The sequence below is a fragment of the Takifugu flavidus genome, chromosome 13 (genome assembly GCF_003711565.1).
Source record: "Takifugu flavidus isolate HTHZ2018 chromosome 13, ASM371156v2, whole genome shotgun sequence".
NCBI classification, from domain to species: domain Eukaryota; kingdom Metazoa; phylum Chordata; class Actinopteri; order Tetraodontiformes; family Tetraodontidae; genus Takifugu; species Takifugu flavidus.
The window spans coordinates 3,023,683-3,050,282 of record NC_079532.1 but is presented as its reverse complement, the minus strand read 5'-3'; the positions used below and the strand labels follow the sequence as shown (position 1 = coordinate 3,050,282).

Here is a 26,600-nt window from a genome sequence, read left to right as displayed (position 1 = left end):
AGGATAGATGGTTATTAAAATAAAATCTTCTCTAAGCTTGCTTTAGGTTTATGGTCATTCTGCTGCTGTATCTCTTCCTGCTTCCTACTGCAGACCAGAACAACAGTGAAGAAGCTGGCTGTGGCTCCAAAATGGAAGAACTATGGCCTGAGAATATTTGGCTTTCTTCACCCTTACAGAGACGGTAACTCAATCATTGTATTAGCGGCCTCTTCCTCTCTGAGAGCCTCGTAGCATGTGTCCTTTCTGAGAGTAAGCCACCCCCCCATAGAGCTCTTTATCTGACTTGAAAGCCACTAATGTAGTGGATACTTGTATTTTAGTAGTATTGAATGCCAGGATCTCAGAGATGAAACACCCTGCCCCCATATCCTTAACCTTCAGTCCCGTTGCTATGGGAACTGAAAAGGTCTTCACACCAATGAGCCCTAAAACAAATTGCAGAACATGAAATTTTTAATTATTTTGGATCTGATTTTATTCCCTGATGCAGATTTACCTGCTTGGCCGGCTCAAAGGTCATTTTATCTGTAGGATTCTAACAAGCGTGTAAACATGTGACCTTCAGCTCGAACTGTCAGCTCTGACCTCTGGGCTGTCAGATAACGTGAGGTAGTTGCACAGATGTGCTCAGAGATTGATAAATATAGAGTTCAACACCTTTTCAGTGTCACAATTTGCAAAAAGATTAAAATAAAGAATGAATCTCTTCGTGATATTAGAGGACTGAGCACAAGAAAGAGCCTCTATTTTCCTGTGATATTCTTACTCTGTGAATGTGCACAGCATCTTCTCTCTCTGCTCCAGGTGATTTCCAGTTCTCAGTCTCCTCTGACGATAACTCTGAGTTCTGGCTCAGTTCCGATGACAGCCCTCTCAACGTCAGGCTGCTGGTGTATGTGGGACAGGTAAGCACTGAGCCGAGCTCTACTTTTTCCAAATTAGATGGACCTCAGTAGGAATCACGGCTGTGTCCAGGAAATTACCCCCTCCGTCCATCAATGGACTCACTGGTCTTACCCATATTGCTTAGCAACAGGCTTCTATATTTAAAAAAAAGAATGAATCGTCCTCTATTGCCCAAAATGCTTCAATCTTCAGCACTCTGTGTCTAAAATAGCAAATGTGCTGCACTATACAATATATTTCTATAGTGTAGTATGGACAGCGAACTCAAACCTTTATCATTAGACCATGGAGAAACCGATTTGATATTTAAGTTAAAGGTGATGAAAAGCTCCAAATGGCCCTTATAGATCAAGTGGATTCCCATTAAGTGTCACCCACATTGTAAAAGAATGGCTCAGGTTTAAATGTTCTGTGGGTGTTAATGTCAGTGTAAGGGTGAGAACACCAGTATTTCAAGGGACTGACATTCAAGCTGACACCCCAGCTGACTGTGAGGACACTGGGTGATAACCAGTCAACAGTAAGGATGGTCTGACCTCGTTAATCTCAAATCATCGCCCACACCTTAATATCAACCTCCTCACACTCAGGGCATCCATCACGTCCAGCTCTCAGCTCAGGAATTATGACCGTGTAACATTCTGGCTCACTGTTGCGCACAAGGGAATAAAAGTTGTGCTAACAAAGTTGTCGCGTTTGTGCCCTCTTGAACTTTAAGAGAAGTGAGAGTTGCCCAAGTTGGCGCCGTGTCGGAAAGCTTTGGTGCAAATGCGTGGCGAGGAGCAAAGATGAAGCTCTGGAGCCGCACCGGGTGTAAAATGGCGCCCTGTTCTCTCTGAGCTGTGAGATTAATTAGCTGGCAGCTAATGTGGATGTGACATTTAGCAGCAGGGAAATATGGAGGTAATGGCGGGTGAGGAGGGTGGAGGTGGGGGCAGCAGCCAGCAGCTGACAGACAGGTCTGCCCCCCCGTCGTCTGAAGAAATACACAGCATTTACTGGCAGATTCTGTCCTCTGCCTCTCGTTATGTGATTCATCTGCACGGAGAAAACGGAGACCCCAACAAGAAAATAATGATGAACCGAGGGTTTTCATTAAAACACGGTCGGACGTTTCTGAACAGCCTTTCTCACTCACTGGCTACAAAGATTATCAAGCCCCTGCAAATTCTAAACAGTGTGCAGATGAAGCAGGAAGTACAGGTCTCTCATTTGAACAACTCAATTAACATCGATAGGGTTTTTTTGTAATTTAATTTTTTGGCTTTCTTTCATTTCAGTCATTCACAAAACAAACTATTTTAATCTCATAAGAACCCGGGGCGAAAAGGTCCAGACTGGAACAATTTGGACCAATATCACAACGATGGCATAGATGCCTCCAAGCAATGGCGGTCAGAAATTTGGCCCAAAACTCCCTGGAACCTGATAGACGATGAGACGGAACTGTCCTGCTCGATGACGCAAGACAAAAGCAGACTTACCGTAAAAGTAGAAGGAAAGAGTGGGTCCTTGTGCAGAGGAATATAGTAACCGGGAGTGAGGATCAGACTTGGTCCCATCTCGACATGAATCATCTGCCCACGGCGAATGTGTCACGAGATTTTGCTCTCAATCTCAGAGTCCAGGCGCCTCCTGCAGAGGTTACTGAAGAGACAGAGCAGGAGTGAGCTGGTACTCGGGGCTGTAAAACAGATTGTCTTCTGCCTATAAGAAGCTGGCCTCCTCTTTTTAACTCCTCACAAATAATGCTTAAAATGGCTGAATTTGTTGCAGCAGTTTCTGTTTCCTCAATAGCTAAAACCCTTCGCTGATAACAGCTGTACTACACCTGCAAATGGTAATAATTAGCTGTTAGAAAAGCTGCAAGATTTTTGGTATTTTCCACCTATTTTGCTCATACAATACAACAAAGCACCTAGGACTGGAAACCATTCAATGTGCATAATTACTTTAATCTTTTTTTATTGGATAAACTCCCATTTAAATAGCTAATTTGTTTGAAAAGTCAAGGAAAAGCAGAGAAGCAAATAGATCCCCAAGGATACAAATTTTTCACTTGATTAGGACAGACAATTCATCAGCACGCTTGTTTTTTTGTATTTTCCTTTCTTTCGCATCAGTGTCTACAGAGCGAAGCGTCCCTGTCAAACGGCCGCGCGATGATCCACCGATAACTTTGATCACAATGAAGCCAGACGCGAGGATAACTGTGATAAATCACCAAGTTCACGCCGGTTTGAAGTGTTTGCAGGTTGATTGTGTGTCAGAGTAACATGGGGGAAAAGCAGGTTGCTGAGTGACGGAGGAGAAAACAGCTAATATTGTCTCTGACCCGTGTGGAAGTGGCGCAGCTTGGATTGCTTTTTTTCCCCCACATGTACCTGAATGGAAACACCCAGCAGAGATTCTCAGCATGCTTCCGTGTTGCAATTTATATTGACAGTAATTGTTATTTTTGTCCCTCCGGGATTTTCAGGTCTTTTTTTCCCCCCTGAACATTCAGCAGAAAATGATGATTGTAATTGCAGGCCTTTCTCTATGTTTCCTTCAGCTCTGCCAGACAACCCTCTTTCCTGGGCCTGGATGAAAAAGATGTTCTTGGGGTCTCTCGTGTCTCATACGCAAGCAAATAATATTTTTTTATTACAGTCATTTTTGTCATCGCACTAATAATTCCTTGTGAGGGTGTAAACACCGATGGATAAACCGGAATACTGATAAGAATCAGTCGCCATGTCATCACATTTACTGTCCAAATATAAGAAATACATCTAAAATAATCACCTGGGATGTTTGTTTATTAATCATAAATAACACACGTGGAGGATCCTGTTATTTATCTACTGTTTGAATCTGGTCTGTTCCTTTTTTTATCATCTTCCGTTCTCATACACACCTGTATGGTGAAACTGTAGGAGAAGGTAAACAGCTTTCTGCAGAGACTGAACATTTTTGTTCCTCTATCGTTTCTCTATGGAGAGAAAATTGCAATATAGAGAGAAATAAGAGTTCATAGAGAGCAGGAGGAATTTGTTGCTCTGTTACATTATTTTTTCTGTTGGGAGTTTTCAATTTTCAGTTTTTTAAGGGCCAGTGGCCATCTGAAATGAGTTTTCCCAAGGTACATACAGTGTGTGTGTGTATAGGAGTCTGTAGGTGTGTGTGTGTGCGAGCGTGCATGTGCGTGCATGTGTGTATGCGTGCATATATGTGTGTGTGTGACTCCAGAAATCTCTGCCTTCTTATTTAACACCCACCCTGATGAGGAGATGCATCTTTAGTAAGCAGTGTTCACCAGTAGTTCAATGTGTGTGCGTGCGTGCATGTTGCGCGTGACAGGAAAAAATTGAGTGACATTTCCCCAAGATGAATTATGGCTACCTTGGCATTCATTTGATTATTGGTTTTCAAAGAGCGCGCTTTGTTGCCTTTGTTCTCTGGCCTGAAAGTCTCACTGAAACGTGAAGTAAAATTAAATTCAATAAATCCGGTGGTATCAACAGGAAGATTGCAGAGCTGGAACAGCGTTGAGATGAAGCAGTATGCGCCGCTCTCTGCAGGAAAATGAAAACAACTACCTGTTTTTTGGGGAGGGGGATTAATTGTGATAATGTGAAAAAATGTTTTCAGAGAGCAGTGTGAGTCCCGCCTTTCTGAAATAATAACTCTCAACAGGACATTAAGCTTGTTGTGAGAGTTGAGATGACTTATTACTTTGTTTTTCCTCTCTTACTTTGTTTTCCCCTGGAAACAAGCTTCTGGCTTGTTTTGTGTACCCAGACCTGCGAAAATCTCAGATCTGATTTGATCTCGAAAAAGTTCTAAGGAAACAGGTTGCGTACAAGCATGGTGCCAATACTTCTGTCACTCACTGACAGATCACTGTTTACCTACTATATTCATCCCAAATTTTCAGATTTTCCTCCTCTCATTCGGCCTCTGATTGTACCTCTGCTAAGGTATTGCACATGTTCATGTGTGTGTTTGTAATTGTTCATTAATAAGAAATGTTTAAAGGCTAATTAAGGCACCAATAAGTACTCAGGGTTGGTGTTTGAGGATCAGGTAAATGGTTGGTTTGTCTCTGGGTTAATTTAGTCAGAATAGGTCCTGGTAAAAGAAGCGCTTTGGTCTGCACAGGTCGAGCTTTTTCCCTGGAGGAATAATAGCGGGACATTGAGCAACAGTACAGACAGACACGCTGCTTTTGTCCTCCCAGTTCCCAACGAGACTCTACTTAAGTTACTAAGAATCTTTTCAAAAGAAATGTTTTATGAAAAAATGTAAACCTAATACTGTCGCTCCTTGAAGTGACTCAAGAGCAAATGAAATAATGCCGAGTTTTATTTCGCTACCAGACAGCAACCAGACGGTGCAAGCGTGTTTTTTCGCTCCTGGCATCTAAGATGAAAAAAAACAATTCTTTAAGTTTACATGAGCAGAAATCCTGGAGTATTTTCGACATTTTTGCATCGAAACTCATCTAAATTCTTTGTGCTCTTCGATGTACTCTGTTAGGATGGGTGACTCTGAACCGCCTTTATGTGCTTTTGCTGTAAGAGGTTGTGTCTGGTGACTCACCGCTGCGTTTAGATGAAGTCTGGAGTGTCTGCACCTGTGTTGGAAAAGTTGTATCAAACATTTTGCATCCACTGTGGGAGCGTCGTGAATTCTGTCATTTCAGTCAGCGTCGGCTGCAGCCGAAGGCTAAAGTTAGAAATCTGAGCGCGACGAGTTGGGTAACGGGCTGGTGCATCCTCCTTCATCTGCGCGTTTAAATATGGATCCTGACTCATCTTTAAAGGTTCATTTCAGCACCTACTGTATGCTAATCAGGGATGTTAAGCCAGTCAGAGCTGTTTAGAATCATATTTTAGCCCATTTATCATCTTTACTTTCATTATATCTCAATGAAATCACTTCGTGTTTAGCTGTCAGGTCAATAACTTCATGACTGTTGTGCAGTTCCACGGGTAAACTGTCTTTTCTGCCTGGAAACAGTCTGGATTTCAGCGGCACGCTGAAGAACTACTGGGAACTGTTGGCGCCACACCCACGTCTGTGTGACCAGTTTCAAATTTAGAAGTGTGGCCAGCATAAACAATTAAAGACATGCCCACTGTGATCTTGGCCTTATTCTTTCATTATGGATCAGCGGCAGCCCGGGTGCTAATTAGTCACATTGGCTTGCAGAAGAAATAAATGGGCCCTGATTTAGCAAAAAACGAAGGTGCCCAGGGGTCCTGATGAGCTGGCTTCTTCCAGTCAGTATTGGCAGGGAATGGCTCTGATTCCCCTCTATTAATAGGCATTAGCTCTCATCTGTTTCCCCCAGTTTGTCTGTCAGAACGTCTCCCGACTGACTGTCCCCGTTTGAATGTCTCTATTTGCTGATCTGGACCAGTAATTCAACAGCAGGATCTTGCTGCTTCCTTTGAGCTCCAATCACCAGATATCAGAGCTGAGAGGAGGCTGCAGAGTAAATGTTTACAGGTCCAACTTTATGAAATCATTAAGTTTATTGCTAAGTTGTAATGTTTGCTCTGTTTTTACACACTTCCACCGTTTCTGATCTTGATCTTCCTGCGTCTGTGTTGCAGCTCGGTACCGAGTGGACCGCTCCAGGGGAGTTCAACAAGTTCAGGTCTCAGTCTTCCAAGTCTGTGCAGTAAGTACCAGTATGATCCACACACATCTGAACAGCACGGGCCTTGAAGGGTTGTACCTGTGAAGCAGCTGCCTGTTCTCAGGCTCTATGTGGCCTCTCTTCAGAACATCATTGCCTCAGCAGTGCCGGAGTGTAACCGATCTCTATCTCTTCCATCCATACGTGCAGACTTTCATGTATGTATTCGGAACTGGGCATCGACAGAGTGCTCTCATCTGGTGTCTGGGGATACTCAGCACTCAAAAGGCCTCTTTGGCTAAATGCGAAGCGAGAATGTAGCACTTTAATCCGCCGCTCTTAGATTCACTCGACCTACTTCCTGGAAGCCGCTTGAGCAGAAGAAACCTGAACTCTGAACTTTCTATACTCGTTGTTTTGTTGTCATGATTCTGGAACAACATGAAAATATCAAGGTCACATATGTATGCCTTCATTACTGTGAGGACAGACAGACAGACGGCTGATTGGATGGACAGACATCATCTGTAGGCTTTTTTTTTTGTATTTTGAAACGTAAAAGCAACTCCATCAAATGCTTTTCCTGAGCCTCTTTGGATAATTGTTACATCACAAATACTGCACAAGGGAGGCAGGCACAGATGAGAGCACATGAATATGCACACGCACGTGCACACTTTACAATGAGTGAAAATGAATGAATGCCTCGAGGAGCCAGATGCACGTTGAGACCCGTTTGTGAGTCTCCGTGTTTGCTCGTGTTTATGGACTTAACCGGGTCTGTTTAGCACAGCCGGCATGCCACAGCAGAGATGACAAAAGAAGACAAGAGGAGGAGGTGGAGATGATTTTTTCTGTTTTTTCTCCAACTCAGTCAGGCGCCATGTATTCTTGTAGGAGAACAAGACACCAGGGTCGTGGTGAGAGATATGATGTGCAGCGGTAAAATCAAGCAGAGGCGTCACATGTTTGATCACATGATCTGGCATCTGCAGCATCACTTTAGGCTGTCCCTTAAAGTGTTACAAAACACTGGTTTTTAATGATTTGTGACCTTGTGTATCAAGCAATGGAAATGGCAGAGTCTACCATGAGAGATAAAAGGCTGAAAAAGATGGAATTATATGGATAGAAAGCAGTAATGAGTGCTATCACGCGCTTTAGGGAAATCGCTGTATGTTGGTGACAGCATGAAGGCCTTAGCTATAGATAATTAGCTAAAACCTAGTTTGATGTTTCTGTGAGTGGGCGTGCTTAAAAGAGCATGTATCTGCTTTTCCATGGAAAAAAGCCATTTCATCTGTGTATTAATGTGTATATGTAGTGCAATAATTTAACTTACCCCTGCATTTGATGAATTTATTGCAGACTCCCACAAGTGTTGTTTAGCTGCCATCTTCCAAACACTCCCCCTGCCGCTCTGTCTGCTCTGAATCCTCAGCTGACATTGACCAGATCAGGGCAAAGATACGCACCTAAGCATGGCAGATTGGTCTGCAGCATTAATCACCGTGTATTAATCACCACCCATTCTCAACAGTATCGCTCAAACGACTTAAGGCAGAACTAAAAACTGTTTGATTACCAGTGATTAGATATTTGCTCAAAAGCAACTGGACTGCACTTATACTCATTATACAGATGTGTATCGCCTGGATTTAAGAACCTTTGTTTAAGTTAAACTGATGAGTGAATAAAACCACGCACCACTGTAGCATGAGCATTTCAGCACAGACTCCAACATACTTCAAAAACACCTTTCCCCTCTGCTGCTCCAGGTCACACTAATGAACCAAGGAAAACAAGTCAGAGTAAAATCAAACTTAAATAGTGGAGATAAATGTCACAAGGCGTGATCAAATGGATAGGCAACTTTCAGCAATGTAATTGACGAGAGGAGAGGCGAAAAAGCGCTGCAGACACTCCCACTCCAGCAAGGTTGTTCTCTTTGCACTGCTGTTATTTATGTCTCGGTTCATTGGAGCCGTGCAGCCGACTGAAGTGGAGCAGAGTGAACAATGACTAATGGCTACTGCAAGGTTGAATCATATTGTCAGGGAATGTAACATATTGTTGTTGAGCGGTTCAGCAGTTCACTGGAGGTCTCCATGCAAGACAATCAAAGGCTAGTGAAACATGTGGCTGCACACACACACATATATATATACACACATATATAAACTTATACAGCCTGCAGTTGTCAGTCCCTCTGTGGATGCCGAAACTAAAACTGACACTTTTTTCCACTCTCACTCTCTCCCACTCACACACACACACACACACATATTCTCTCTCTCTCTCACTTTCACTCCATTTTATGGCCTTTTCCCCACATCCCACTTTGTCTATTGCCCTTAATGGTGGGTGCATTTGGGAATTGAAAGTCATGAAAAAAAGGGAACAGTTATGAAAGGCTTTTGGGTTGTGTGTGTGTGTGTGTGTGTGTATGTGTGTGTGTTCTCTGTGGTGCAACCAGTAGCTGAGCCACGTGCCGAAACAGATGGATGCAAAGGAAACCCTGCTTTCCACCATTTTGGCTTTCCTGTGAAACATGAATATGCACGCTGGGGGGTAAATAGATGGGAAAGACTGAGACGTGGGATCGCTACACCTGTCTGGGAGATCTGCAAACCACCCCGACCACCTGGCTTTTGCCAGCTGGAGCTGGTGACTCAGTGTGTATTTGTGAAGAGGAAGGAATAGCTTAGCATCATTCGCTTGTCTATCTGTGTCTCTTCAAACTTTTTTCCGCATGGCCCTAAAATATGTTTGCCATGAGTTAATGCGGCACACGTCAACCTCAAAGTGACCCATTTTTATGCACGACTCTCGGCTTCCACCTCTGCTGAAGCTCCCAGAGCAAAAGGTTGACGGTGCCTGAAGGTGCTGTCACCGCGGCTTGATGTGTCGGGCTGAAGCAGTCAGATGAGAACACTGATGCCTCCGCTCTGCCTCCGCTCTCTCTTTGACAAATGCTAAAATTGGATAACTCAGAACTGTCGCCTACCTCTGACTAAACAAGTTTAGCTGTTCTAAATTCTCTTAACTTTTATGCTACATTAGTTTCCACATTGGTACGGTGATTGCTATTGTTGTGAGGTGTTTTTTTTACCCTTCATCAAATTGCAGTGATTGACAGTCAACCAGCCTGCTGGCTGCTGACCTTTGGCAACAGCCAGGTGAGGAGAGGAGGCAGAAAGAAATCTGAAGGTTTTCTGATCAGCAGTTTTCAGTTCACAAACTCTGCTGAAATGACATTTACTGCCGGTCCCCCTGGAGAGACGTGGGCATCGGTGTGTTCTTTCCCAAGACTGCATTCTTACATGCACCCTCTCTTTATTCTTTCGTTGCATTCTCCGCCTTTCGCTCCCCAGGAGCTTCTTTTCTCTGGTTGGTAGGAGCGAGATAAGAGTGATTTTCCCAGGCAACAAGGGAAACCCAGTGGAGAATGGCCAGTTATTTCACTATGCGATCTCTTAGTATCTATAATTGAACCATTTAAACACCACTGGATATTAGCTGGTGTGGAAACTCAGACCCTCAAAGAGATGAAAGCATTAGAATTGTGGAATACCCATCGGCCTTTGATGTGCACACTCTTCTTTCTTGCATCCAGCAATTCAGTAACACCTAAGTTACTTCCTGTGATAACAAGTGATGGTGAAACACAGAAATTCTATTGTGAGCAGCTAGAGGACAGATATACAGTCCCTCCAGAGGTATAGGCAGGACAAAGTCGAAGAAAAACTGACTCTCATCAAATATTGAATGTCGGTCAGACCTCTGCTAGAAGTACCTGTGTAGCATCACTTCGAGATTTGGGAAACTCAAAAATGCTTTGGGGTTATGTCTACACATGAATGTCTCAAAGGGAGATGAAGTTTCCAAGCTACACGTGGAGTTTTCATTGAAGTATGTGGGAAGGTATTTATTGAATACACTGGATCTGATCTTGCATTAGAATATAAGTATGAGAAAGCCCCGCCTCTCATTTAGTGCATTAATCGATCGTGTTGCCTGGTAACCAGTTGATTTTACTCCACTCATTTTAAATACCACGTGAGCTATTGCATAATCATTTGAAATGTTTTGCATTTTGCTGACAAAACCTGCCTTCTGCTAGATTTGCAGCATGCTAAATATTTAGCTGAGTCAGCAAAAACTTCAGCCAATTATAGTCCAAGGCCCAGAATAATGAACGAATGCTTTTCCATGCTACCCACACACTAATCCACACCAGTATTTCCTATGCTGCCCTGTAAGTCACAAATATATGGTCTTATTTGCTTTTTTCACTGTTGATTGAAAGCACTGTAGAATGTATTTGTGTAGTTCACAGACTTTGTCAACATTATTAGGAGCTAATTGGATAATGTGCAAAAGACATTGAAAACTGGCTTTTCAATTAAATTAAAGCTGTTGTTTACCAAAACCGTGCTTTTTAATAAGGTATTAAGAGGGAACACTCATTTTTATTGACAGCAAGAAAAGAGCTGCTGTCTTTCTGTGTTAATCGGTTTTAAAATGACTTGAGTGTACATATTGCTGCGATGAAGAGCATATATGCTGCCCCGCAGAAAAGCAAAGACACCTCCACATATTCAGCCCACAATTAGAAAAACAAGAATGAAAGTGAGAAAGACAAAATACAGGGGGGAAGGGGCACATAAGTCACTAATACACTAACGCTGCATTAGACAAATGCATTAGTGGGAAATAGGGAGCAAAAGCGGCATGAGAAGCATCGGACACCAGCGACTGGGAAGATGGTGCAAAGGAGAGCGAGTGAGAGGCGAGGCAGGGCGGGTTGACGAGGATGGAAGAAAGAGGATTTATTGAGGCTGCAGGGGAGAGCAGCATGATAGCTCTCTAATAGATTAGAGGAATCCATGAGAAATGGAGTGGAGAGCGGAGATTGGAGCGAGCGCGAAGGGGAGAAGAGTGAAGTTTGAGTCTCCTTGGGGCAGATCTAAACACTGGTATCATTAATGTAGTTGAGACGACTGCATTCACCAAGCACTGCCTTGTATTTAAAGACCACCTTTGGGTATTAGAGAGGACGAAACGGAGCTAAAGATAGTAAAGGGTGGCGATGGCCAGATAGCATAAATGAGAATCGGAGTTGGGAAAGGACAAAGATACTGAAGAAGAAGAGTGAGGAATGAGTAACCAGTGGAAACAAAAAGGTTCCCAATGAGCTAAAGAGTTTCCTGTTCACTTCAACTTAACTCTTCTCAAACCAGGTTACAATGTCTGGAAAGCCTTTCACAGGTTTCAGCATCCAGGCTTTAGCGAGCTTCACACAAGGAGCGTTCATGCCGAGGCTGAAAGGAGAGCAAAAGTTCCCCTTGCTCAGTTGGTGTTCACCTAAAACTGTTTGCATCCAGCAAACTGTCAGCTGACTCCCCTCCACTGTTATCCAGCCCAGTCCAGCTCTTTTGTCTGCTACTTGCGATGCCAAGGAAAAGAGAATGTGGAACAAAGACTCAAATTAGTCAGTCAATTAGACTCCTCAACTCATCTTCACACACTAATAGCTTTTCTTTCCTCTCCCTATCTCTAATTTGCCCTTCACTACAGCCTTTATATGATTCTTTCTCTCCTCTGGGTCTTATTCTGAATGAAATGGTGTTTCGCAGATATTCACTGTAAAGTATTTTTCCTTCCTACCGGAATCATTTATAATTCCCTCTCCTCTCTGCTCTTCATTTTCTATTTATGGATCCTCTTTCTTACCGCGTGTCTATTCATCTCTTTCCACCGACACCGCCTTGTCATCCATCCACTGCTGTGACCGGTACACACACACACACACACACACACACACACACACACACACACACACACACAACACACACACACACACACACACACACACACACGCACACACACACACAAACATACAGACACACGCACAGCAATCGCTGGTTTATTTGCTCGGGTTTTTCACGCTAATCATCTTTCAGAGAGAACAAATTGAATAGCTTTGTTCATAATTTGGATTAACACGATTTGGAATTCACACCTTTGCGCCAAATAAATACGGCGCTGCTGACATCAGCAGGTCGCTGTGGTCAGAAGCCGACAAATATCACAAGAGAGTCTGACCTTTACGCTGAAAGTGGTAAATGCGGTGATTTCCGAAAATGGGAAATGTTATGAGGAGACATTAGTTGACTGTGTGAACTGCTGTAAATGTCTATTTATCCACTGTGTGTGTACGTGTGTGTGTGTGTGTGTGTGCAGCTGGTAGGTTTTGGTTCTTACTGTGGTTCCCTGACAGGAAAGCTGCGGCGGCAGATGAAATCCTCTCGGCTTTGACATTAGATTACTCCTGAGGTCAGGAAATGTACCAACACGTCCTGAAACCAGAAGCCCAGCAACAGCTGTCTGCTCGCAGACAAAAACCAATGAGCCAGGACTGCTGAAATTCATTTAAAAAAATATTGAGTTAATGGCATCACAATGATTTGACATGCTGTCTTAAAATTTGAGTGTGATAGCGAAACTGTCTGTCTAATAATTGTCTCATTCTGTGCACCATATATACTCAATTCCTCCCCCATGTCTGTCAGATTAATTACAGCTTGATGCAGTCCTCTTTCTGACTCTTGGATCTGTTACGTGCCATGAATCCGAAAGAATTGAAATCTCCTTTTTCTATTAAAGTTTTCCCCCTGTAATGTTAGTGGAAGTCGGCTTCATTGGGGTCTGAGTGCGCTAGGTGAAAAGAGCTGAAAGTGCCACTTAAGTTCAGCAGCGCAGAGAAATATTCCCTATTCATGAGACCTTGACCTGAACAGACTGTCACCGCTCTCCTGCACCCGCAGTGATTTATTGGTTATGGAATGCTGGGCGGCTGGGTGAGGCTTCGCCAATTGTGCACAGGACGCACGCCCACCTTCGGCCTCTGTCCTTCTTCTCCAACTTCCTCCAATGTGCCTTCCTTTAGCGGGAAAGCTAAAGCAGCAGTGTGCTCTGACAATCTGTACCGAAGGAAGGCTCGTGTTAATTGAAATAAGAGGAGAGATAACATTTGGTCCACAAAAGTTTCTCTGTTTTTACATCTTTTACATGTTGCCTTTCTCGGCAGGACTTTATAATTCCAAAACAAAGATGCCATCAAAGGAGACGAGCCCGTGTTTGTGTCAGAAAAATGAAAAATAGGAAGCCAGGGGAGGGAAAGAGGAGGGGAGGTGTCAAAGACAGAGAACACGAGCAACCGAATACGGGAACAAAGGCAGAAAACGAGGGGGGGGGGGGGGGGGGACAGCCAGCCTTCACATCCTTGGAAATAATTACACATGAATATGCAGGAATTTGTGGCTCTGAATTTAAGATGAGCAACGTTTTCCTGTTACCAGGCTGGCTCAGTTAACGTAAACCTGTTTTCAAGCACGTCTTGCTTTTGTGTCTTCATAAGAACAAATGTGGCTTCATTTGTTTCAATCGAGGCTCAGTTTCGTGCGTGGCGTACCGGTAGGAGAGGGAAGACGAATGCTTACGGCCATATCCCTGTATCACTGCCCTCTGCACCGCCTCTACACCTGCAAATAGACCTCAGCACATGTATTGCCCCGGTGGAGTAGCGACTCTTGTCCAAAAATACAAATGTCGCAAACACCAGGTGTAAAGTTGGTGATTATGTCTGGCTCAAGTGAAGACGTGGCTACGCCGAGTGCTCCCGTCCTCTCCGTCTTTTTCTTTTTAAACATGTCTGTCGCCGGTTGCATGGACACTTTGTGTTTCTTTGCAGGTGTTAACACTCTGTCAGTACACGCACAGCTCTGTGGAAGAACGCACCCTGTTTTTTAAATTCGGTGTGCATACAAATGAGATGCATTAATAGCTCAAACTAATGAATTTATGCCACCGTGTAAACACACACTGTCCGAGTATTCATGCAGAGACGCTTCTATTAAAGGTCCTGCCAAAAGCGTGTGTGCGTGCATGTTGAGAGTTAATGATGTGAGCAGCAGTGCTGGGGTGTCTCTTCTTCAGCAGCAGATGTTGGCCTATTATCAAAAATGTGTTTTTGATAAGAATAGATCATCATCGCCTGGTGTGCGCGCACATGTGTGCGTGTGGGTGTGCACTTGTGTGTGTGTGTCCCTGCGGTGGTGCTGAAAATAGGAGCTGTGGAGAAATAGTAAATTCTGTATGGATGTAAATTGTTGATGGATGTGGATCATTGATCCCCCCCTTACACTCTCTGAAGGAGTGTTTTATTTAGAACCAGAGGCTGATAACATCCCGGCTAATCTGCCATCTCTCAGCGGCTCGGAGATCTCTTCCAGATCGATTCAATCATGCAGATGTGCTCCTGACATATTTTTAATAATTTCTGCGTGTTTTAGAGCCACTCTGCTTTCTTAACTGCAGTCTGATTGAATACTTAAGAGCTTTTTTCTGGTTGTAAGGAGGCAGAATATCAACCTGCATGTCTTTGAGACAACGATTAAGGTTTCACAAGATAAATGACATCTCTCTTTCCATCCTCAGCCTGATCTCGTCCAGACAGTACTACTTCGAGATCCTCCACAAGCAGGATGATAAAGGCTCCGATCACGTGGAGGTTGGGGTGAGTGTTCTACTTTTATTCCCTTACAGATATGCACTTAGGTCACCATTAATTAACTCAATCTATCTTTACTCTGACACTGCGCTCAAGGATGCTGTTTGTTGTTCCCTGCTGACGTGAACAATATGATTAGGAGTAAAGTCTCTTGGATGCGCTCTCCTTTTTTATTCATCTTTGCTGATCTGATCATGGAAAAGATGACAATAGGTCGACTTTAAATCCCTTAACTCCACTGTCATCTTTATCACCCTCCGTCTCCGTCTCCATCTCATCTCCCACCGCTGTTTTTTCCGTTATTTCTCTGTAGCTTTTCACTGTATTTCCTCTGTACCGGTAATTCTATTTTCCTCTCACGCTTCCACACTCCTTCACAGTTTCTCTTGCTCCGAATATGTGTTTTTCCCACTTCAGGGAAAGATCAGAGATGACACACTGGGAGTGGTGCTTAATTTTGAAGTTTCAGCAGCACGTGTCTGGCGTGAGTGGGAGCATAGACAATCTAAAGAGACCTCTGCTGAATATATGTAATGCGTGTCTGAGTAGCCCTGGGTTATCTTCGTCACGATGACCATCACCAGGAGTTCTTCTCTTTGTTCAAGGCCTGCGTTGTCAGTGTAAATCCCTCGAGGTTTATAATATTTTTACCTTGTTCACAGTTTGTCTGCAAACTCTGGCTTAGTTGCCTTTGGCCATTCTCCTCTTTTATTAATGTCTCACTAATAAACTCTGTTAGAGTATTATTGGAGCTTTATTTAACTGTTTATTTTCCACAAACCTTCCATTCCGGTGCTGATGGACTCTGAGAGCTCGTTTGTGTCAGTCTGATCACTCTCCTATGTGTTCCAGTATTTGTAGCCTGTGGAGAATGTCAAGTGTGTCTTTTAAATGCCTCTCTGATGCTGTGGTGCATTCTGGGTCTTTGTTGTGTGTTATGAATATTCTGCTGATTACGTGCATGTAAATTATACCAACCAGGACTAAAACAGCAATTGGTCATTGGACAACCTCATGATAGGGTTGAGGAACACTGATGAAGGAAAACACTGGGAATTACTGTATATTTAGGGTATTTCTTTAGAAGTGAATTGATTAGACTTCAGTCTCTAGGTTAAAAATCACGCTCTCAGGCAAGAATTGAACAACATGTCAACATTTATCTAAATAACTTGATCTTAAGTGAAGAAAAGCAACAGTTGGCAATGGCATGCAGAGATAGTTTGTGCTGTGCCAGCATCTGAAAGTTAATACAATAGATGCCTGTTTTTTATTCTTTTACCTATTGAAGAGGAGTACATATCTGCCAAAGAACTAGGCAGATATGTACATCACGACTGATTAAAAAGCATGTTTTTCTCTGTCTGAACCCACTTTTACCCTTCCCCAGGCATCCAGCCTTGAGACCATTAAAGTGGATTTCTATTCGGAGGAATGGTTTAATGAAGCATATCAAAGTCACACAGCAAATCAACATTAGGCATGGGAGTGTGTGTAGGTGGGAGCGCCGGGCTGTCGCTGCAACACCCCTGCCTGCGATTTAAGTCGCATCCATTTCACAACTTGACAGAAATATCAGATTTAGTACGACCAGGCCAGAGCATAAACCCAGAGCTCCCATAAATCTGTGGAAACTCTTTACTTACTCTCCTAAGGGACAAATAGCCATAGAGTGTTTTTTTCTTAGAAGTTTGAAGCCAAATCCTTAATGGTCAACAATCAGCTTTTCCGAAGGGAATTTATGTGGTTTTATTCCGTAATTCAGTGCCAGCAACACATGAGAATTTGCTAATTTCTTCAAAGACAGCGATTAATAAATATTCTGAAGGCAAGCCTTTTGGGGAATGAGGAAGAAAGGTCCTTCTTTGAATGTGCTCCTCAGTGAAGGAGTGCACAGGAAGTCTGGAACATAGACAGCATTGAAAACAGCAAGAGAGCGCTCGGGCACATGATGTCCCACTGGGAATGGAAACAACTGTTGGCTGCTGAACCAGACGAATGTCAGGATGAGTAAGCAAGTCAATAAAGCTCCTCTGTGACTGAACCCTTTCAGTGCAAAACTCAAACTCAAGTTCCCCCACTAAATTACCTTTAATTTGAGATTTACGTGATGCGAAGGCAGGCTCAGTCAACAACGTGCTGCTTTATTCATTTCTTAAATGTCAAACGGGTCTTGGGTCATTTTAAAAACAAGAAGTTTTGGATTTGGCCTAATGGAAAATGTCTCAGTGTGACAGAAACATTAGCCATTAAACAATGTAATCAAGAGAGGCGAGGTGGACAAGAGAAGTAAGAAGAAGAGAAGAAAGTACTTTAATTAGTTGTGGTGAGTTCATATAAGAGTGGGTGTTGAAAGCGGAGGTTTTCATGACTCTTGCAAGGCTAAAGGAGACGGTCAGGAGTGTAGAGAAACTTCGGTCCTGCCTGTGATTCTTTGCTGGCAGATGCTCGTGTTTACCAGTCTGTTGCGTCAGCTCTTTGAACCGCATGGTTGACGTTAAGAACTGAGGCCCCCGTCTGCTAATGGAAGTGAAATATTTTCATAGTGTTGTGAGATGCGTTGCAGCCCGCTCCAGAGTTTAGCCACCTCTCCTCTCGCCTAGTTTGCTGGTGGGATGATGTCATAGCTGAGTGGAGGTGTAGTATTCAATAAAATCAAAGAGAGAGACACATCAACTACAGAAATATGAAAAATCAAGGTCTGGCATGATAAAATATCCCGCACCCAGGTCACGGCCTGTGCGTTAATGTAGCATCACATACATCGCACGCGTAAAGCTGGTGTTGACTTTATGATATTTAAAAATAAAATCTAATATAAAAAGGTTCAGACTGACTCATCGAGCTCTGAGCCAGTTTATTGTTTATTTATTGCAGGGTAATGACAACAGGCACCCCTTACATTCTCTAAGGGAAATCTATTCACATAATCAGGAAGAACTTTTGACTTAATAGCCTCATTCATGTTCCGTCCCGTTAAAGGGAAGTCACTTTTGGGATTTCAAGTCATTAGCAGATCTGATGTGTTGTGGCTTTTAGGCCAGCATATCTCCTCTCATCCTACAGATCCGATCAGACGTCTCTCAAAGAACACCATCCCACACACGACACCCAGTCTCAACATTAGAAAGGAAAGTGCCCACTCACATTAATTCATTACTGTATCATTTATCAGGACAAATGCTGCTCTAAGGCTGTAGAGACGCTGCTCTCAGTATTTAGTAAGGTGGCAGGAACAGTTTAGTTCATGATGTCGCGTTTCAATTCGATGTTCAATGCTGCTTAATCAGAGTCTCCAGACTTTCAAGTTTAATTACACATTTGGATATTTAAGTCCTGAACATTTCACAGAAAGTTGAATTAAAGAACACGCAGACACCTTCATGCTCTTACATCATCCCTATTCTCTACATATTTTATTATTGGCTATGGCTAATAATTCAGCATAACAAACCAAACAGCCCATGTCTGCTTCTCCTGAATAGTTTTTGCTTGACCTCAGGCAGGACAGCAAACAAGTTGCTCTTTTCAAGCGGTGGTGACAGGAAATAGAATGTGTCTGTTCTGATGAACCCATCATCTGCCTGGAGCTTCAGTCCTTGTTTCCACACTGTCGAGGTTAGCACTCATCTTTGGTGCCTCCCCTTTCAATTAACTTGATGTTTCTATGACTCCCTGGTGCAGATTTTAGTTGAATAGCAACAGAAAAGTGGTTGGTTGTTTTTCTAACAAAGCACGACAGACAGCAGCTCCACATGCATTTTAAAACAATTGCAAGACTCTCAAGGTGGCAGAAGCAATTTATCTCAAATAAATGCTACCAACTTTGCGATGTGCCTGCACATATTTACAGTATTGATCTCACCATTTGTCGTTCCAGTTGTCATTTTCAAACATGTAGGAAAATAGCAGCACTGAGTGGAAAATTCACTTGCAGCAGTCCAGGGACCTGCACTTTGTTGAACTTCATGTCCAGACGAGAGGACAGAGACTGACAGTGGGTGTGAAGACCACATCCTATTATCCAACAGCAGTCAGGGCCTTTGGCTCTGGCGCTGGAGAGTGTCGCAGGTAGCAGAAAGTCCTTCATATCATCTCTAGGTTCTCTTATCCATCACTTGGACTCAGTGTGAACCTGCTCCCATCTTCTAATGGAACACGGCAAATCTGCCAATTCCACCAACCCAATAATCTCGTTCAGACACGTATACACATGCACACGAGTGAAAGGTCACTGTAGAGCTCTGGCAGCGTTCCTCTTGTTCCACCGTGTGCAACTGAGCAGACAGTCCTGCTTTTTCTTTGTCACCAACATTTTTATTAATAAAAAATTCCACCCACAGATCAGGCTTTTTTTTAACTACTTTTAGAGATGCTGCGTTTCAGGAAGCCAAACCTCAAACTATGTTATTATAGTAATTTAGACAAATCACTTTTGCTTAAAAGGCTCCTCTTTTTATCTGAACGTTCTCAAAAGAGCAGTTTTATCTTTCCATTGCTTTTAGATTGTTTTTGACCTTGTAGTCCCGTATTTTGTTCTTATCTAACAAAAAGAGTTCAGTTTCAATTTTTTCTTACCTGAGTGCAGCGTTTGACACTTCATCATAACATCTCAATTGACTGTCTGGATTCCACGGTGGGCATCAGGAACACTTAACTTGTTTTCCTCCTTCCTTCCCCTCTTTTGGAGTCACCAGAGGTAGTAACTCATTGTCCACAACTCACATGAAATTGCACTTTTTGACAGACATTGAAAGACTTGTGACCATCTGTCTTGTTTCGATTGTTCCCTGTGTCAAACACTCATAGTCTGGGTTTATGGCCAGGTGTGTATGAGCTAAATACACAAAATGAGCGAAAAATAAGAAAAGTTTGGCAGCCTAGCAACCCGCGAAAGCTGCCAAGTAAAGAAAGCCCTCTTTTCACATCCTGTAAGCAAAAATGACTTATTCAGTGGTAGTGTAGCAGATACTGAGAGGGGCATCTGATCAGGGTGCCTCCAATTCTCTGTGGTGATGTTTTCTGGGCATGTTTTAACAGGAGATGGATGGATGGATGGATGGATGGATGGATGGATGATGGATGGATGGATGGATGGATGGATGGATGGATGGATGGATGGATGGATGGATGGATGATGGATGGATGGATGGATGGATGGATGGATGGATGGATGGATGGAGAATATTTAATTTTTATTCAAAATGTTTCTTCTTCCAATTTTGATCCAACATATACTCTGAAACACATTAAATACTTCCTCTGAAGTACTTCTTAAGTGTCCCGTTAACCAAGCAGCTTGGTACCAGTAGTGCCTCGGATATTGTAGAGCCAATATTGAAGAAAATGAACAGAAGCACAGCCTGCACATAGCTCCCTCAAAAGCAATAAACCCCTAATCCGAAAAAAGCCGCTCATGATAAAACAAGGGAAACAAACTGTGTGCTTGTGTGTGTGTGTGTGTCACTTCAGTGGACATGAAATCACACCCTGACATGAGAGCAGCAGCCATTATTTCCATCGTAATAAAAGCAACATCAGAAGCTCATGTTACTGGGTGTCACCAAGCATGATGAAATGTGATAAAACAAGCTGCCCGTTGCCATCTCGCTCTGTAACTTTTCTTATAATTTCCCCTCAGATATTGATTTTCTTTCCTCCGTTGAACTTGCGCGGAGCTGACAAACAGGCCTCTGCTTCATCCTGCTGCGTCCTGTCAATAGCATTTCACAGTGGATGCTGTTTAAGCCCGAACGTTGGGCTTTTTTTCCCTCACTTCTTTCTTTGACTTACAAAGGAAAACCTGAATCTCACGCAACTTTGACAACAGCCGATGTTTTTATTTCAGAATGAATGACATATGCAGCCCATTAATTCATCAGGTCTATGTGGTCTTATCTGCTTCTAAATTTCTTGTTTTCTAATCCACCTAATTTTCTTTTGAGCTCCTATGTTGCCCCTACTTTTGTCCTTCATTGAGTATGCTTTTGACAACCTGCTGACCTAACCTTGAGGACCATCACTTCTAAACAGATGAGACTGTTTTTAAGGTCCTGGGTGTCCCGCTGAGATGCATCTGGCTGCAGCTCGGCACCGCGGCGTGCTGCGTCCTTGTTTATCTTTCTTATGTTTTTTCCACAGTGTGTGCAACTGATGGGGGGACTTGTAAACCGTACAAAATAAATCCTGGACTAGGCCTGTGCCCATCAGCTGTCGGTGTTAGAAAAGAATAAAATGTGGATTGCTTTGAAGCTACACACAGCGTATGTGTGCGTGTTTTTGTTGTGCGCGTAGCTACGCAGAGGAATTTGCATGAGCCAGAGGAGGTGTTTATATTCTCAGCCCGGAGGTTAGAAAATGGCCTGTCTCCTATGATTATATCCCCAGTAACCAGAAGTGACACGGTAATTGTGAAATCTATTTAGAGGAATTGTACCTTTATTTCTCCGTGTCTGTCTGTCTCTCTTTTCCCCTCACATTGGTCAGGAGATCTTCCTCGTCACCATTTTCCCACAGCTCTGTGCACGTTGCCTTATTTTTTTTTAACTCCTTGTTAATGAATAGCACTTCTTTTTCATGTTTCCCTTCTTATGTTTCATGTATTAGTGCAAAACTGGGATGCTTACAGGGATCACAGTTGAGTGGTGCAAACACTGATGGATGATTTTTACTCACCAGTAGCCATTTTCTTAAGCTCTCTACCTGTCTGCTCTTACACACAGTGGCGTCCATTCCTCCCTGGTCTGAAATATGAAGTGATAGACTCGGCCTACATCTCCCTGTACGCAGGTAAGACCATTCAGGGGCTGTTGATGCATTGCCTAGAATTCTTTTCTGTCATGCTTATCTTAAAGGTCCTCACAGGATGCCTCTGCAGATTTCTGCATCCATCCCTTCTCTGTTATCTCTTGCTTGTTTTGTAATCAGGGCCATGGTGGGTGCTGGAATCTGTCCCAGCAGCCACTAAACAAGAGGCATGAATACACTCCAGTCCTTTGTAGAGCACACACATTTGTTCATGCCATCAGCCATTGGGGGAAAATCAGTGTTTCCAATTTGCCTAATGTGTGGGAAAATCCCTTGTGGTCATGGGGAAAACATGCTTACTTCACATAGAAGGGCCCCCAAACTCATAATAGCACCCCAAAACCATCATGAGCTAAATGGACCTTGTATTTGGGCTTTTTCTGAGAGTTTGCGAATCTTCCCATCTTCATTTGCTAATGGCTTAAATTGGTATTCCTTTTCCCCACCTCTGTATTTTTGCATAGTGCAGCAGCAGATTGTCTTTGCTGAGTGGGATAAAGAGGAGATACTGAATCTGTTAGAATGCCCCCTTTTTTTCTCTTTATAGGTGTCATTTGTTGCAGAGATGAAAGCACAAACTCTTGAGTTGATGTCAAACTGGAGCTCCAAGAATAGCAGACTATCACGGTGCAGTTAATAAGGGAGGGAGACGGCTCTGGGGGGAAATGACAAGGGGGGATTTCTGGGTTTTTTGAGGTAAAGCTGCAAGTTTGCTAAAGGATAGTTGCCATTTCTGTGAGGATCTCTGAGAAAAAGGAGGCCTTGTGCTGTGCATGTGGTCACCTGCTGGGTCTTAGCATTGCTGAGTCTTCTCGTGCCTCCCTCCATTCATTAATCCTGACTCCTCCCTTGAAGCTTTTCCCCAGCTTCAAAGTTGAGGCCACACATTGAGAGATGGATGAAAACTGGTTTGTTCCTCCAGTCAGCTGAGTTCATTAGCTTGACTTTTTGTTTCTCGTGATGGACAGATGAAGACTATCTTCTATAGAAATAGAGATGTTTCATCAATGCTTCTTTGGTGAAAATCTAATTAAAAATTGGAGAGGTTACTTCTTTTAATGTGAAGGCTGGTATTGTGCTACCAACAAATGTTTCTTAAGTTTTTTTTATGTGTGCCTCTGCACATAAATAAAAGAAAAAGCTGTGGTCTCTCCAGAATAAAAATGATGCTCACCATCGTTAATTACAAAGCATTTGTTGCATCAGGCCTTGGCTCCTGAAATGTCATTAATCTCTCTCCTCCCTGTCTATTGATTGGAAGAATTAGAACTTTTTGTATTTTTCCTCCAACCTTTTGTTTCTGTGCGCCTCATTTCTCTTCTTCTTTTATGTCCTTATTGGTCTCTCTGGCTTTGGCCATGGGGCCATTTTTTAACATCTATTTGTAAATGCGCGACACAAACTGCAGACTTGAGGTTTGGAAACGCGCACACATCTATCACTACCTGAAAAAGTGAGTTTTCATTAAAAGGCTAAACGTTCCAGGCAAATTGTGGGTTGAAGGTGTCTGAATGTAGTTACGGCAAGTTTTATGGCTCCACTCTATACCTCCACATGTGTAATGGTCCCAACATAAGAGCAACTTCCTTCCACTCTTCTCTTCCTCACGTTCCACTCTTCCACTCTTCTCTTCCTCACGTTCCACTCTTCACTCTCTCTTCCTCACGTTCCACTCTTCCACTCTTCTCTTCCTCACGTTGCACCTCTGTGGGCTGTTTTTAAAGACGAGTCCAGCCTGAAGATGAACAGAGTGGATCACATCCCACAGACCTTGGCCAGTCACAGCCGTCTCCCAGAGGACGTTCAGCCTCAGGGTCTGGGGGGGCAGCAGCACCGCGCACCACGGAGCAGATATGCTGAAGCCAGACCCCAGGGACACCTTCTTCAACAGTAAATCTACAGTTATCATTTCTCTGATCTTTCCTTTTGTTATCATTGCACAATATTTGTCTGCGCTTGACCTAAGTCCTTACCCGACTTTATCCCTTTTTGCTCAGCTCCCATGATCCACCCGTCCCGGTTGGAAAATGTTCTCCCAGCCTGCCTTTATTCGCCGACCTACGTCGTCAAAGATTTTCCCATCGCTAGATACCAGGGCCTACAATTCGTAAGTCACAGCTCTTTATTTTTCATGTGGAAGACAAAAGGAGAGAACATTTCCCTCTACCAGTGCAGCAGAAGCGAGTTGGGGAACCAAGTGGATGCTTGAGTTAGCGCTGAAGGGAGAAGGTGGAAGGCAGCGTTGACCTCTGGTCCCCTCTATAGGATGATACGTGTTACTGCAGTGGCTGCAAAGTTAATCAAAATCGGTGGGAATCAATGAAAACTATAAAATGCAGGAAATCAGTGTTTAAAGAAAAAAAAAACTGACGGCATCGTGACAGTATTGAATAGAAAATGGTGTTTCTAGTAGTGATTTAATGCTGATCCAGTAAAATGCTGATCAATGAGTTTTTGGCTGTTTCTGAGGTTTGTTTTCCTCCCGCAGGTCTATCTGTCCTTCGTTTATCCCAATGACTTCACACGTCTCACCCACATGGAACGGGAGAACAAGTGTTTCTACAGAGAATCCCCCATTTACCTGGAGAAGTATGGATGCTTTAATCACTTAGCGAGCAGCAGGAACATTCTTCACTGTCTCGTATATGATTATGAAGAAGTACATTGATTATATAAAATAAGTTTTCAAGAGATCATCAGATAGAAGTGATTCATGGGATCTCTCAGCGCAAGATTACATATATTATTATTTATGCTACAGGGGACGTGGAATCCTCAACCTCCGTGTGTCTTGTTTTGTTTGGCAGGTTTGGTTTCTACAAATATATGAAAATGGATGAGGAAGAAGATGACAGGCCGTTCTTCTTCCCTAACCCAGATGGTATCTATTAATGACCACGAGCACGCTTGCCCATCGAAACACATCACAGATATTTAGCATAGCCCGCAAATAAAGATGGATGGCACCAAAGCTCTCCAAAAAGAAATTGCACTCTGTAGGGGCTGCAGTAAACCCTGCGACTCCTCATTATTTCTGCCAAACTGAAAACTAAACGGACTCCTCAGGATCAGGCTTTGGCTTTAGTGCCCTTGATTCTTCTTTGTACAGGGAGATGAACCGTCATCCATCTTTGTTTCGCACTATTAACCCAGGATTTCTTCAGGTTTTTAACTCTGCCTCCTCCTCGCATGTTTAGATTTCCTTGAGGAAGAAGAGATGATAGACGCAGAGGATGAAGCAGAAATAGTTGGCACGCAGTTGCCCAAGAAGCCCACCCGTCCCAGTCAGAGCAGCCACACCTCAAACCCTTCCCAGCACCGCTCAAAGCCTTGGCCCACACCAGCTGGCAGAGGGGAAGAAGAGGAAGATGTGGACCCAGATGAAGAGGAGGAGGGAGCAGTGGACATTATTGGGCACCGCAAAGGAAGGAGACATTTTCCTCACAGAGACAGAGACTGGGGGAGAGATCATACAAATGGAAACATCAAACGGGACATCAGGAAGGGACTGAAGAAGCTTCACAGAGGGGCGCTTCAGCCCGACATGGACAATATTGTCCGAGGAAGATCATTGTCTTGGTTGCATAGCGATCCTTCAGAACTGGGTCTGGGCAGGAAAGGAGGAGAAGGAGCTGAGGCGCCGCCTAAAATGAAGTCTTCACTCCTCTTTGCTCAAAAGTCCTCCCTCTCTGCTCTGACCAGCCAAGCCAGACAGATTCTCAGCAACTCCGCCCACAGCCCCAAGCTCAGACTCAACAAGTTCACTGACAACAAGAAGGAGAAGAGAGAGGAGAACAAGATCTACATCACTCGGCCTCGACCAGCCAAAGAGCGGGAGAAAGAGCATGAGAGGGAGCAGTGGCGAGAGAGGAAGGAGGAGAAGGCCTCTCGCTACCCCAGAGAAGTCTTTCCAGGGGTCTTTCTGTACCAAACTGGGAAGACCACAAAGTTAGTCAATCTGGGTCCTAAAGGGCGTCCAGGGGGGAGAAGTCTTGTTAGTCCCTACCAGCTGTGGCCGAACCCCCCAACAAGAGAAGAAAGGTCATCTCCTCACAATGAAAGCACACAGAGATCAGCCAGCAGAGCAGCAGGACCCGTACAGCCAGAGATAAGCAGCAGGGATGGGGGGCATTCACAGAGCACCATTGCTGACTTACCCAGAAAACTAAAGTCCCCAACCCCATCCCATCACGCTCCAGTTACACTGCCGAGGTCAAACTCCACAGAAAACACACTTCAAGTACGGGTCACCTCCTACCTCAGGACATCAGAGATTATTGAATCCCAGCAGCAGCTGGACCCAGAGCCCAACCCGGCAGAACTCGACCAGGACGCAAACCGCTCTAATCCAGACGCAGACCCTGAGCCGGAGCCTGAGGAAGGCGAGCTGTCGGACTACAGCTACGAGGAGGTGGAGGCCCGGCCGGGGTGGGCAGAGGACAGCATCAACTGGCAGAGGACCTTCTCTGTCAATCCCATGGACTTTGAGCTGCTGCGTTCTGACTGGAACGACCTGCGCTGCAACGTGTCGGGTAACCTCCAGCTGGCAGAGAGCGAGGTGGTCGATGTGTTGGCGCAGTACATGGAGAAGCTCAACGAGCGTAACGGAGGGTAAGAGGCTACGGGGGAAGAAATGCTAATGTGGTCACGCTTTAGAAAAGCGCGAGTACCATTTTGCGA

The 26,600-nt window shown here is 43.8% G+C and overlaps 1 protein-coding gene across 1 annotated transcript in view; it reads left to right on the top strand.

The window, feature by feature from the left end:
* b4galnt4a (beta-1,4-N-acetyl-galactosaminyl transferase 4a) overlaps nucleotides 1-26,600 on the top strand; it is a 79,507-nt gene that overhangs the window by 48,854 nt on the left and 4,053 nt on the right. Inside the window, 11 exon segments of the mRNA XM_057050890.1 lie at nucleotides 94-184; nucleotides 808-908; nucleotides 6,513-6,580; nucleotides 15,041-15,119; nucleotides 21,836-21,902; nucleotides 23,645-23,739; nucleotides 23,741-23,810; nucleotides 23,918-24,027; nucleotides 24,409-24,509; nucleotides 24,728-24,801; nucleotides 25,118-26,531. Coding sequence (XP_056906870.1) covers nucleotides 94-184; nucleotides 808-908; nucleotides 6,513-6,580; nucleotides 15,041-15,119; nucleotides 21,836-21,902; nucleotides 23,645-23,739; nucleotides 23,741-23,810; nucleotides 23,918-24,027; nucleotides 24,409-24,509; nucleotides 24,728-24,801; nucleotides 25,118-26,531 — 2,270 coding nt within the window.